General features: G+C 36.9%; 1 protein-coding gene across 1 annotated transcript in view; it reads right to left on the minus strand.

Annotated features, from left to right (window-relative positions):
- The window catches only part of ARFGEF1 (ADP ribosylation factor guanine nucleotide exchange factor 1), an 84,975-nt gene that overhangs the window by 13,994 nt on the left and 57,258 nt on the right, over nucleotides 1-13,723 (minus strand). The window contains exons 20-28 of the mRNA XM_064706192.1: nucleotides 11,452-11,580; nucleotides 8,179-8,337; nucleotides 7,706-7,856; nucleotides 4,123-4,213; nucleotides 3,019-3,059; nucleotides 2,761-2,930; nucleotides 1,990-2,141; nucleotides 1,656-1,828; nucleotides 545-705 (exon numbers count right to left, since the gene is read on the minus strand). Of these exons, the coding sequence (XP_064562262.1) occupies nucleotides 545-705; nucleotides 1,656-1,828; nucleotides 1,990-2,141; nucleotides 2,761-2,930; nucleotides 3,019-3,059; nucleotides 4,123-4,213; nucleotides 7,706-7,856; nucleotides 8,179-8,337; nucleotides 11,452-11,580 (1,227 nt within the window). The remainder of the gene's footprint in view (nucleotides 1-544; nucleotides 706-1,655; nucleotides 1,829-1,989; nucleotides 2,142-2,760; nucleotides 2,931-3,018; nucleotides 3,060-4,122; nucleotides 4,214-7,705; nucleotides 7,857-8,178; nucleotides 8,338-11,451; nucleotides 11,581-13,723) is intronic.

Genomic DNA, 13,723 nt, shown 5'->3' on the forward strand with positions numbered 1-13,723 from the left:
CTCAGATGAGTTGGCAATTAAAACAGTAGCACTGGGAAACTGAAGTGTTTTTCAAACTAATGCTTAGAATATTATGATGAATGAATTTAAAAAATAAACAAGATTACATATTCAAGCACCAGTTTTTGCTTGCAGTTCAGTGTGAGTTTCTTGCTCTCGTTTTTTTATAGAGATAGCTCCTAAAGTGAGGACCTAACCATAACATTTTGAGGATATCAAACATTTTTGGTTATGGCATTATCCATTTCTTCACATTTCCCAGCAGAGAGCAGATCTTGAGATACACTGATTTCCAACAGCTCTCAGGAATGCAAGCTGAACTGGGTGGTAGGGAATGGGCAAAGGGGAATAAAAGAAGAATAGAAAAATCACTGATAACTTTCAAAGCCTGTGGCATTTTATACTCCTATTGTTTCTGAATAAAGTACATTTCTCATTAATCCATGAAACTTGAAGGGAAGCCAATAAGTTTAGCATAGCTATTTTTTCTTTAGCATAGCTATTTCTTCTCTTTTTCTTCTAATTTAGTTAACACAGACTATACCTGAGGCCTGTCAGACACATATTTTGCACAGTGGCGAATGAGGCGGATCGCTTCCATACTGGTATCTGGAAATGCTGCATTGCAGGCAAATTCAGACAAGCACTTCACTGCATCCTGGAAAGAATCTATGGTTGCTGGGAAGTGTTTCTCAAACACGATTGCTGAGAGGAAAGTGTGAAAAGGAGAAAAAAAAAAGTGTCATGCTTTAAAATTTATTAATTCTAATATGAACTGTCTGTAACAGAAGTCATGAGAGACTGGTTCATTGATTGCTGCTGTCAAATGCCTGAGTAGTAAGAAAAACTAAAGAAAAAAAAAGTAATATAAAAAAAAAATTACCCAGAGGGCATTTCATTTTGACAGCAAGTATTAAAAATAAATTAAAGTAGAACCTGGACTAAAGCAGGGAAATGTAATAGTTAAGCAAGACTAGAGAAATAGGCTGTTTAACACTAGTCTGTGTCCCCACAGCTTAGGAGGGACACATGAAGTATGGACTTCCATCTACTAATGGACCTCCTCGCCAGCAACATGATGCCTTGTTTATAAACAGCTGCTTTGGAAGAAAAAAAAAGTGCTTCATCGAAGATGAAACAGTTTTATAAACTTGCAGATGCTCAGACAGAATAGATCCCTTAAAGCCTGGGATCTAGATTAGAATACAGAGAGAAAAAATTATCTAGTGCCTCCCTATGTCAGCACTTCCTCCTAAATGGGCCTTACACAAGCACAATGCAGAATTACAGAAAAAGATAAGCAAACAACATATTAGTAAAATATGCACTTTTTTTCTTCCCTAGGGGAAACCCCAGAATATTTAATTTAAATAAAAATGTACACATTAAATCAGAATTATCTAAGGCCTGAGTTGTTTTACTACAGAATGCAACAAACAGACAAGTTTTTTTTAAAAGGCATAAAGAAAACCAGTTAACTCTACTCTTATTGAATGACTCTGGTAAGCATTTTCCCAGAGGACCAACTGGAAAGTGTAAATCATTGGTTCCAAGACATGAAGCAGGCTCTCATATGCAGGCTGTGAGTCCACAAAGCTTCTTGGGCTCTGGAGTGACACTCACTTCCATGATGTCTGAATATTGTCCATACTCACTGACAATGTGTCCTGTAGTCTGGAATGCCAGCTCCACTATACTTTCATCCTGATCTGAGGCTGCCAGATGAAACACTGAAAAAATGTTTTTCCAGCCAGAACGAATGTTAGCAGCCTGGGAATTCACCATCTGTGCAATACACCGTACAACCATGTCTCGAATAGTAGGAGACCTAAATTAGGATAATAAACAATAATTTTTGAAACTAAATTACATAATCAATTTGAATAGTATAATTCTCTAACGACTGATTTTACAAAAGCAATTTGAAAAATTAATTGCAGAAGTTGATGCTTGTGATGCCAGGCAATTCAGTTAATTGTATGTTATTACCTGTTTCTCTTCATGATATGTTCAAACGGTCTTAGGAAGTCCTTCTGGAATCGGAAATTAGCAAGTTCTCCTTTCTCCAAGAACTTCATTGACAATTGCCTTAATGAGTCTACTGCAAAAATAGCTACATCTTCATTGGGATTGCAGCCAACCTGAGAAGGTAGAATAGAAATGCAGAGTAAGCTTGCATCAGAATTTGTATGGATTCAGCACAAGCTGCCTTTATAGTTGATAACAGAGAACTAAGTAGTACTGAAAAATTAATGAAATTAAGCAGTAGTCAACTCTAGAAATCACACTGTTTATGCAATGCAATAATCCCTAATTCCAGCTATTTTCTATGTTAAATAACCTGGCATTTAAAACCTCGCAAAAATAAGCAAGCCATCTAAAAAAGACTTCAACAGCTGTATTAAAAATGCATGTCAAACATTCATTTGATAAAAAGTCAATTTAGACTTGAAGACAACCTCTTAAACCAAGCATCATGAAACACCCCCAAAAATTACAGCACAAAACTAACAGCAGCCAGTTCTAGACTGAGGTAATGATAAATAAGGTAATGTATACTTCTGGTTTTATATTTATTATACTGTGCCCCTCAGCCTTTTCACAGGTCTTTCCTGCTTTACAGTTTTTATTGGTTTAAGCTTACAGAGAAGGATAGAAAAACCCCTTTGATTCATATAAGCATGATTTTCCAAAGTTCAAAATAAAATAATCTGTATCAATAACTGAAGGAGTATGCACTATAAGCATTAAGAGGGATACCTTGTTAAAATGATCGCCAATAACTTCCCAGATCCTAGACCACTGTAACCTGATCCGGCCCATGTTGTAGTAAGAAATCTCTACTATCTTCTGCAGACTGAACATTCGAGGGTGGGTGGCAGACAGCAGCTCATCCATAGACACAGCACAAAGCCAGCGAACAAAGTCCACTGTTAAATGACCACAGGTTTTAATGCAATATTTTTCCAAAGTTTAGTTTACAGGGACGGGGAGGGGTAGGGAAGAGATGAAACTTACCAATAGCATTTCCATCCAACCTTGTAGATCCCGTAAATATTCTGTAAAGTGCAGTTAAATACATGGTTAAAGTTTCTTAAGAAAAGCACCTGTTAAATGTTTTCAAGCCTCCTTGTCTTATTTTTTAACAATATATAGACAGTCTCTGATTATTTTTATTTATTAAAAAACAATTAGTTTTTCACAACTGTAAAGACATAGTGAGAGTACTGTCAGCTTTTATCATTCCTGATTGAAATATAGAACTCAAATGTCTCCAGAGTGCATAATACTCATTTGCCATGAAAATTAGATATTTGAAACACTACCCATTAAGAAGCAGGGAGGGACACTGCAAACCTAAACAGCTATGGTGTGTTTGACACCAAGCTTCCAGTGCACTTGATGTGATTTTATTGCAAGACAACTTTTCATTGAACTGACATCGATCTTGCTGCCTGTACTTCAACCAGAGAAATGTTTGTAAGCCTTCAAAATGATACCTCTTCATCAATTTTGACAACCATTAAGAAAATTATATGTTCTGATTTCTTACATGCTGAGCAAGCAAGATCCATGAACACTTCAGTCTGATCACTACTGTATGATATAGACAGGGAATGTTCATAATATGTATTCTGCCTAGCCAAATCCAGTTAAAATAAATGTGATTCATAGAACGGAAGACTGGAATAATAATTTTGGTCATTTCAGAAAACATCTACATAACCTAGAGGAAAGCAGGGAGTCAGTAATTACATTTAGGAGAAAAAGAGTCTGACAATAATGCCCTCAGTACTAAGGCAAAATGAAATTTGCAATCTGTTACTATATACAGCAAATCAAGATTCAGCAGACACTACAGCAGACTCCATTCTGTAAGTCTTCTGCAGTAATGTTTTTATCAGTAAAAAAGCTTCTTGCCTAATCTTTGCCCTGCTCCTTCTTGCACAAACACCCATGATGCAAAAATAAATCCACCCTGCTCTAACTGAAACGCACTTCTCTATGGTAGTTTTTATATAGGCTTTTTCCAAATAAATTAGTAAGGTCCTTTTCTTAGCACAGGGTATTCAAATACTGCTTGAAAAACTTCAGGTGGCAACAAGAAATTTAATACAGTACCTGTCTACAGCAACAACAACACTCTGGGAGCTAGTTTCTCCAATGGATTCCTGAATACTTGCTATCTGCTTCCAATCCACGTTTCCACCAACTGCAGTGAGAAAAAATTGAAAAATGGGTAAAAAAGAATAGAGAATGAGTTGGGAAGAAAGAAGAATAAAAGTTGTGCCACTACCAGTATAATTAAATATATTTTTAATTCACAAAAAAAAGAAGCACATAATGAATTTCCCTTGCATGAGCTGGCCATCTCAGTGAACAGTTGCATGTTGGGGTAAGTCCTAATTATCCTGATTACCTAATTATTATGTCTCTATCCATGTATAAATTATATTAGTCCCTAAAAATTGTCCACATTTGGAGCAACAGATACAAGTGAAAAAAATAAAACCCACAAGAATCACCTTTTTCCTCAATTTTTCAATGAAACTTTGGTAACCTTGCCACTTAGAACACACAACATATGACTGACAATATAGCTTAGAGGAGAATTTTTCACACTTAATTAGCATCAAGTGAGTAAATCCATCCCAAAAGATTTCTCATCATTCAGAAAGAATAGCTTCCACCAAAATTCCATCTTTAAGCTACATCTCAATTACAGCAAAATTATCACCCCAAAATAGTGAGAAATATCTATAAATAAAACCAGCAATTATTTATTTTGGAGGCTTGAAACTGTAACCCACATCTGGGAAAGCTGGTATGAAGAAACTGTTAACTTTGCAGTGAGAAAAATTCTGAAATTTTTAGCAATCTCCAAAAAAAAAGCAATCACCATCAAAAAAAGCAGGAATCTTGCAATCACTTTGGTTAATTCCACATACTTTGTATGCAGGGCTTTTTTTAAAGCAATATAGAAAAGAATAGAAGACTGAAAGAAGGCAAGTAGTTCAGATCTCAGAGGTTTGCTGAGAGAAAAACTTCTCATGCTTCAGCCTGCCTCAGAGCCTTGTTCCATCCACAATAGGAGGTGGCTGGAGATGAGTGTCTGTCAAATCTATACAACCTTACCTACCTCAAGTACTTTTCTAGGGCATTTATGGAACAACTTTTCTGTACATACATATGTAACCTCATGCTGGTATCTCAGCAATGTAAAACACCACTGCGTTTAAGACTTCTCTTGTAAGCACACAAGCTGCCAGTGTCAATTAGCTTGAATGCTGGTAATGAGTGAGCTAAGAAATATCAAATGAGCAGCAGAGTGTGAAGAGAATCTGAAGGGCTATTTGCAAGGAGTCAGACCCGTAACTAACTTTACCAGCTTATGTGAGAATTCCTTGTTATCACAGGATTTGTAATTCGGTGCTTGAAAACCTGAACAAACAGCAGATTCACACTCTTAACAGTTGTGAAATCTTTTACAATCAAACACAGCAGTCAGCTAGGTAACTCTGCTTTACAGAAAAAGAGATTTCTCAGATTCCCCCTGCCCAAGGAGGATTTCTGGTTACGCAGGAGCCCACATACTTTGGCTATGACCTACTCACAGCAGCAAGTTTTGTCTTCCAACTTTGTGAACAGAAACTGACATAGGAGAAATGTGGATTTCACAATTACAGCTCCAAGTAAGGCAATATTCCTACCAAAGGAGCAATAGACTAGATGCTTATTCATTCCTTTACAACCCCCATGCTTGTGATGCTTTGAATTTCCAAGTACAACAACAAAAAAGGGCCACAACAGGAAGGTTGATAAAGACATTTGAGTGCAGATGCCTGAACAGCCACACCTGAATTCTTGCTGAGGCAGAAAATGAGCAAAGGAGCTTTTGGGTCTGGTTTTGTTCATCTTTGTTATTTCAGAAAACACATTAACTTCAGCAAGAAGAGTGAGTGCTGCCGCTTATCCACATCTGATTTTGCAAGCAGGTCTGAAAGATGGAGTTTCTGTTTCACCAAACTGCAACTTGACTCACTCTAAACAACTATTTTCCTGTAAAATATGTGTCTGTGTATATGGACATACACACTATGTGTTCTTCACAGGAATTTAGGTTTCTAGAAAGCTTGCTTGAAACCCATAGTTCCAATGCATACCTTGGAGTAATCATAGAAAATTAAACTATCTGCAAAAAAGGATTTGTGGAAAGACGTGAAATAACTAAAACAGTTGAGAAAACGTTCTAACAGCCCTTTAGTGCATAAAAACCAAGTTAAGCATTTTCCTATAAGATTGAAACAATGTTATTTAAAAAAAAAAAAAAAGAAGAAGAAAATGGTCAAGTTTCCATCTGTGCACTGTAATAAGCATTCCAGAAACTGAATTCAGAGAAAAACATTTTATGCATTTGGGCATAAACTGTTTTCCCTAGAAATGTAGCTGACAGCAGCAAAAGGTCTTTATGAGCTGAACCTATAGCAATGAGTGGCAAGTATGATTTAGGGACACCTGAATACCACTTGCATTCTTGAGTTATGAGGACTTAAAACTTTTAAAGGCCAGTCACTGCAGAATTGAGAAACTGCCCCACAGAAACTGCCAGGATTTGCAAGTAGCCAAGTTGCACAAGCCATCAGGGAATACTGAAGGATGTATATTGGAAGGGCAGGAAGAAGCTCAGTGTATGAGATGTTGGCAGACTTCACTGATTTCCAAGCCCAAATTTTCCCTTCATCAATGCTTGGCAAGGTGAGGGGAGTACAGAGAGGCAGGGAAAAGGGGAGCAGAAGGGAAAGAAAAGGAATGACTATAGAAGAAGAAAAACTCTCTGAGGAGAACACAAACCTGGATGATTAGGACTAGTTTGGGGTCTAAGATCAGGAAAAACAGAAAATTATCATTACTCCAAAAAAATTACATGAAAAACTGAGGGAAGACAAAAGCTTTTGTTTGGCTGTGAGTGAAGTTCAAAAGGCAAGAGATACTGAGCATCACACTATAACTGAAACTGCCTCATAGTCAAAAAGATTTACATATTCACTTTGATGCTTCCAGAGTTTTTAAATCCTCTACACCTATATATCTTTAACTGTGTTCCCACTTAAAACAAACAAATAAACAAAACTCCCAACATTCTAAAGATAAATTTAAGGTAAGTCTTATACTTTTCTAGGAAGATAAGAAACATAATCTCATTTTTGCAGTATATTTTGGTGCTCAAGCCTAAAAGAGGCACTTACTCAGTACCAAAGTAACCAGAAAAGGAAAGAAATGAAATTCCAGAATTTAAGCTAAATTAATCTCCCACTTGGTTTGAATTCTGTGTATTTCTCACAAAGCTCCACAACAGATGCTTAACCTACACATACTGACTTGCTTGCTTGGTAAAATACTTGGCACACTAATGTTGCAATATTATTAAACCTGGTCATACCATCTGCAATCCATTTTTAGTTGCAAAATGATATTTTAATAGAAGTGAACAACATATATAATCTTCTTACATTTTCCACCCTAACAATAATAACAGAGCAAACTAAATATTCCAGAAATTGGAGTAAGTCTATTCAAAGCGTAAGTTTTACAAGGACTACTTCATGGTCTTTTGTCAGAAATTCACATAAAAACACAGAACAAATTTAAATAGTTCTCTGAACAAAACCAGTTGAATGAAATACTTAATATCTGCATCACTTACCCAGTCCCAGCCCCACAAATTCATCAGGTGCCTGATCCTTTGTTCCAGTAAAAGAACCTTCCCTGCCACGCACTGTCCCTGAGATGTAGCGAGGTTTTACTCCAGTTCCTATTAACTGTGCCAGTTCAAGCTGACTGATGCATTTCAGAATCTATTGCAGAGAATAAAGAAGTTGTTTACTACCCAAAAGGAGTTTGAAATAGTAAAAAGCAAGTAAAGCTCCTTAGAAGGAAAAAATTCCAATACTTGAGGTCAAAAAAATCTGGGTTTTTTTCTAAAATGAATATAAATTTAAATAATACTGGATTAGTCTCTCTCAGTTTTATTTCTCACTTAGACACGTTTTGCTACTTTAAGAAGTATACATGCAGCACTTAGCTAAACCCCACTGTGTTTATGCACAGACAAGCACACTACTGTGTTGAGAACCAGTGAACATGCTTTGTTACAGTTCAAGTACAAATGACTTGTACCTCATGCCAGGAATTTCCTAAATAGTTTCCATCTGTATGAGCCACGGTGATGAGAGTTTTAATGGTGTCAATGTTCTTCTGCTTCATTTCAGTAATACCAGAACTCACTGTCAGCAAGGTAAATCTTGCTAATGCTTGAACATAGGCATCTCTTTCAAGCTGCAAATGGGAAGGAAAGAAACACAAGTCTCATAAATATTTTTGCCATTTCTTGTTCTTAGTACAATCTGTATGATTTAATCAACTATACCATTTAACTTTCTCTTCCTAGAACTGAATTTCCAAAGCATAGTGAAAATATCTCAAGTTCTTCACCAGTAAGAAATCAGGCTCCTTCTACTCAGGAACATGAAGTGTAATGTCTGACAGCATAGGACATCTAAGATGTGCTTACATTTCTGGTTTGGTCTTTTTTGGGGAAAAGAGGATGCTGCTTCAGAAGAAACATTGCTAATTAGCTAAGTTTTCAATATTCTTGTACCATACTCAGACCTACTCTGAAAATGCTGCCTTAAGCAGACTCCTTTAAAAAAATGCTAAATGCTTTAGCATTTTTTTGTCATAAAATCTAAAAAATGTATCTAAAAGGCAAGTTATGCCAATTCTATGGAATTGCTCAAAACCTATTTGATTTAATTTGCAGCATCTCAGAAGCTTCTGAAGAAGTGTCATGGGTAAACATCAAGTGACCAAAATCTAGACAGATCTCACAAAAGAAAATTCCACCCAGTTACCCAATTTTTATGTGTGTGGTATCTATAAGCAACAAAGGGAACTCCTCAGATTTCACATGAACCCATTACAATGGTAAAAAGGGGATTACAGTTGAGCCCACAAGTGCATTTTATTCCCCTGTTATGTATAAACTGAAGGCTGTAGAGAGAAATAGTTGTACACCAGATAAACAAATGACAATTATGAAATATATTTAACTGTTTGGATACTTAGGGCTATTTTTAAAGTAAAAAATCATTGAGCACAGAAAACAACCAAATATAAAATAAAAAAAAAAAACCCCAAGAAACAATGGGATTCCACAGAGAAAACACTAACACCACAATAGTGGGCTATGGTAGAAGGGACAGACTGCCACTGAGCAACTGACTGCAGAACAGCTGTCACATTCAAAGCCAACCATTACTGCAGGGTATGCTGGCAAAGGCAAAGAAAATGATGTAGAAGCACAGAAAAATGAAATCTCAAAGAAAGAGTACTAAGCAATGAAGCTTTAGACTCTACAAACTGCATATTTTCTGTAAAAACAAAACATTTTCAGTCCTACTCATTCATGCAGGTATTCCCCCCTCCCCCCTTTTTCTAAGCCACCACAGGAGAAGACAAACAACTAAATAATGTGTCCATCATCCAGAAATTGAAACTTGATGATATAAGTAGATTAGGTGCATCCTTCTGATGCATATCTTTTCTCAGATACTTGAAAACAAAAGTCAGACTGTGACAAGTCTAAGATTAAAAGTATAAATAATTAAAACCAGAATCTATAATTGAGGTTTTAGAGGTGAACATGCATAACTTAAACTATATTGTGCACTTTGGAAATTTTCTTAAAATGAAAGGAATCCAGGTCCCTCCATTATCTCTCAAGGTGTTTTGTTTACCAACAAAAAGCAGTTTGAAATATTAACTCTTAATAGACACCAATCTTCATTTCTGTACATTTACACAATGAAAATTGGAAAAGTTGCCATCACTGGTTAAGCACATAAGGAAAAACTTCATTCCAACAGACAAGATCCTTAAACCAGCACAAGCACAGACATACCAGTCTCCTTCACACCATCAGAGCTATCCGGTGTCTGCAGTCAGACAATATCCCACCTAACCAAGACCTTGTGAACTGGAATCATCCTCTAATACTGAAATTACCAACAAACCAGTACTGTTTTTAATTATATCAACAAAACAGAATTTCCACACAGAACCAAGTAGTAATGCTTATACTGAAAATGCAAAAGCAACACTTCCCGTTTTCTGAAATTTAAAAACTTGTTTTTGGAACACCTCTAGTTCAATCATGTCCCAAGCCAGTGGAAGGGTACAAATGAATCACAGGGATCTTGGAGCAAACATGTCCTTGCCCTCCCCAGCAAGGCTGACCGGTGCAGCACTGGGAGCTAAACTCTGCAGCTGCTGAAACTGGTATTGGTACCAGTTCCACTTCTGCAGCTTAGAAACAAAAGTAACTGGAGTGTGTTTCACTGAACATCTGCAGGCCCCAGGGAAGGCTTTGTTAATCAAATTTTTAAGTCTGCTGAGCTCAGGAACAGGTGGTCATACAGAAATTAGGTGGAAAAACAGAGGAAAGAAACCTCACATGATCTTAAATGGGCTTTTTTAAGCAGCTGTATCATAGGTCCCGATGTGCTTTTCCACATTAGTGGTAAATGTTATCTAACTTGCCAAATACAAATACAAGGGGAGAAGGAAGGAAAGCATTCCCTACTATATCATGGTTCAACATCTTCTATTTAGTTTTATACAGTCAGTTTCTGGGTTGGTTGTGTTCTCTTGGTAAGCATTTTCCACATACACAAGAAATAACACAAAGCCAAACATACGGATTTTGCCTGCCCCTCTCTTCAGCTATGTCTGTAACAGACTTATGGCAGACCAGTACTTCATTTATTAACTAATAATCTACAATAACATAATTGTACCTTCCCTACCAAATTGCTTCTAAATAGAAAAACAAAAGCCAAAAAAAGCCCCAGTTTAATCACCATGGCTCTCTGGAGCCAGAGAGTCTGCATTCTTGGCAATGCGCTTCATGCAAGATCCATTCATTCATTACATCAGGAATGCCATTTTCAGTGCCATAACTGTTAAAAGGGTACCCATTTAAAGACATCTTGGATTAATATAATCTCTCTGAAGTTGAGAACAATATTTCAAATCCAGTTCAGAGAGATACTATTTTACAGGATGGAGAGACTCATGTTATAAAACAACAAAACAAACCTAAACAGCTTTGTAACAATGCTAGAAATAAAATACTTTGACATAAAAGTAGTAAATTTCTAGGGAAACCAACATTCAGTGCAGAAGCAAGGAAGCACTTACCACAAAACACCAGGAAAAATAAAAGTCACCTCATGTACACTTCCAGTCAAATATCAGATGAAAGAGTAATGTCAGAAGCAGGCAGCCTCTATCTATTGCAGCGCACAGCTTCAGCAGCCAGGACACATAGAATCCCACTAACATCTTGCTGGTACATAAATCAAAGCATTGTGTCAATCTTACATTTTTTACCTGAATGTTGAAAATGCAAGCAATGCGGATTGCACATCGTATCCCCTCCAAACAGAGAGAGGCCACTTCGGTGTCATCGCAGTCCTGCAGACCCACGCTGAACGCAGCCAGGAACGGCGTCCATGCCAACTGCAATGCATGCAAAGCAAGTGTTATATCACCTGCAATTGAGCTACTTCAGAGCAATGTTATGGTTTCACCATCTTGCTGAAGTGTAAATTCCATTCTTAACTTACACAATCAACCTTGAAGCTGTCTTTTGACAAAAATGAAACAGAATATACAGACATGAAACATGTAATAGTAAAAAGTGTGGTTAGAAGAGACATGAGACACAAAATGAGGCAGAAGTAATGTAGAGTGAAGCTCCTCTCAAAGCACAAACACACAGCCATCTTCAGATAGCTGTAAAAACCAACTCCTAAAGCTATGTCAATTAGATGTCTGTTAGTTTTAGCATTCACAGGATGACTTTTATCTCTGCACATTGAAAAATAGAGTAAACAGTTCTTGTAACAACCAACACACCATATAACAGATTTATGACGAAAAGTACTTAAGTAAGACTAGCTTATCCTGATAACACCAGAAAAAACCAACAACAAAAAAGGAGGGTAGTAAAAATAAGGCAAACTTTATTAATCACACTAAAACTATAGTGTGCCAACAACAGCAACAGCAAAATACAGGACATGACTCTTGCCTTATCTCCCTACTACTAATTTTGTTGCCCTTTTCCCTCCATCTTTTTGTACCTAAGCCACAACTGATGTTTCCTGTTCCTTTTGCCTTAAGTGCCACTGAGTACTGCAAGACAGACCACACAGTCTTTCCCTTGTGGTCAAGTCTCCCTCTCCCAAAGGCAGAAAAACCAGTGAGAAGATGCAGAGGATCCTGCTGTAACTACACAGAGTTACAGAGAGGAAACACCGCGGAACCCAGAATGATTTTAGAAACAGTTTTACCTGAAGTCACCCCAGATGAAATACAGAGTCAATGGGCACAGCAAGGAGCAATAGATTTCACACATTCAATTTCATAATAAAATGATGTACCACAGAGCTTTGGTTTCATTTAAGGCAGCAGCTCTAAAAGCACTACCTTCAAAAAGCATTTAATGCTTGCACATACCAAACTGTAACTGGGGGACAGTATTAAAGGCATTGGATCAATTCATAGATTCAAGATTTAATTCCCTATTGTATCACCTTTAAAGGTCTGTTACAACCCAAACTATTCTATAATTTTATGTTAAGAAATGTATGTTTTTTCCCAATGCCTTCCTAATTTTCCCTGCTATTGTAACCAAAACTAATCTTAAAAAAATTACAAAACTGAAATAATTTCTTAAGAACTATCTAATGGTCTGTATAATGTGCTTTGTAACTAGATGTATGCTATTATTTGTAAGCTGTTTTGTTAATACAGGTGAAAATCAAGCCTCAAAACCAGACAATCAATTCTGGGCTGCTGAGATGGGTGGATAAAGTGAATTTTTGCTGTTTTAAAAATTCAGCCAATGTACCTGCAAACACAGTTACAATGATCAACTTTATGGGGACATCAATGGGTGAAATACACGGAAATTTGTAAATTTTTACTGAAAATTAAAGTCTAAATAAAAAAAGGGAAATTAGGTATTCAAATTCCACAGTTCTCACTTGTTTTTGAGAAGAGAGCCCTCTGGTCAATACATTACACTACTGTCCTCAGTACTTTATTAGTTCATGAACATCCTCAAGTAACTTCAAGTAAAAACTTTGTATTTTTTGTACCTTCAGGAAACATATTTAGGGTGGTAATTTAACCAGGGTGCTTCATATTTTGCTCTTTTGAAAATGAACTTTGAAAATACACTTTTCAGACAGTTAAGGGCAGGAAGTATTAGAACTGGTATCTTGAAGAAAATCACACTATGAATTTTACAGATGCCTGCATGTGAATTATTTAATTTCAGCCTTCAGCAAGTCAGCAGAGAGAAAGTATAGTACATCTCTTCCATGTGATACCTTGAACAGCCTAAAAGTAAATTTTTAACAAGGTCTGTGCTTAGTGTTCCTCTGTACAAATCAAATACTATGCTAGTTTTTTTAATAAGGTGACAAAGAACTCATAATTTTGCTTTATAGACTGCAATCTTACACAGAGAGCCTCAGTGTGCCCAGGTGGCCCAGAAGGCCAATGACATCCTGGCTTGTGCAGCAAGGGTGGCCCAGGAGCAGGGCAGTGCTCGGTGCTCAGCACTGGTGAGGCCACGCTTTGCATCCTGTGC

This window comes from Zonotrichia leucophrys, chromosome 2 (genome assembly GCF_028769735.1).
Source record: "Zonotrichia leucophrys gambelii isolate GWCS_2022_RI chromosome 2, RI_Zleu_2.0, whole genome shotgun sequence".
Taxonomy (NCBI): domain Eukaryota; kingdom Metazoa; phylum Chordata; class Aves; order Passeriformes; family Passerellidae; genus Zonotrichia; species Zonotrichia leucophrys.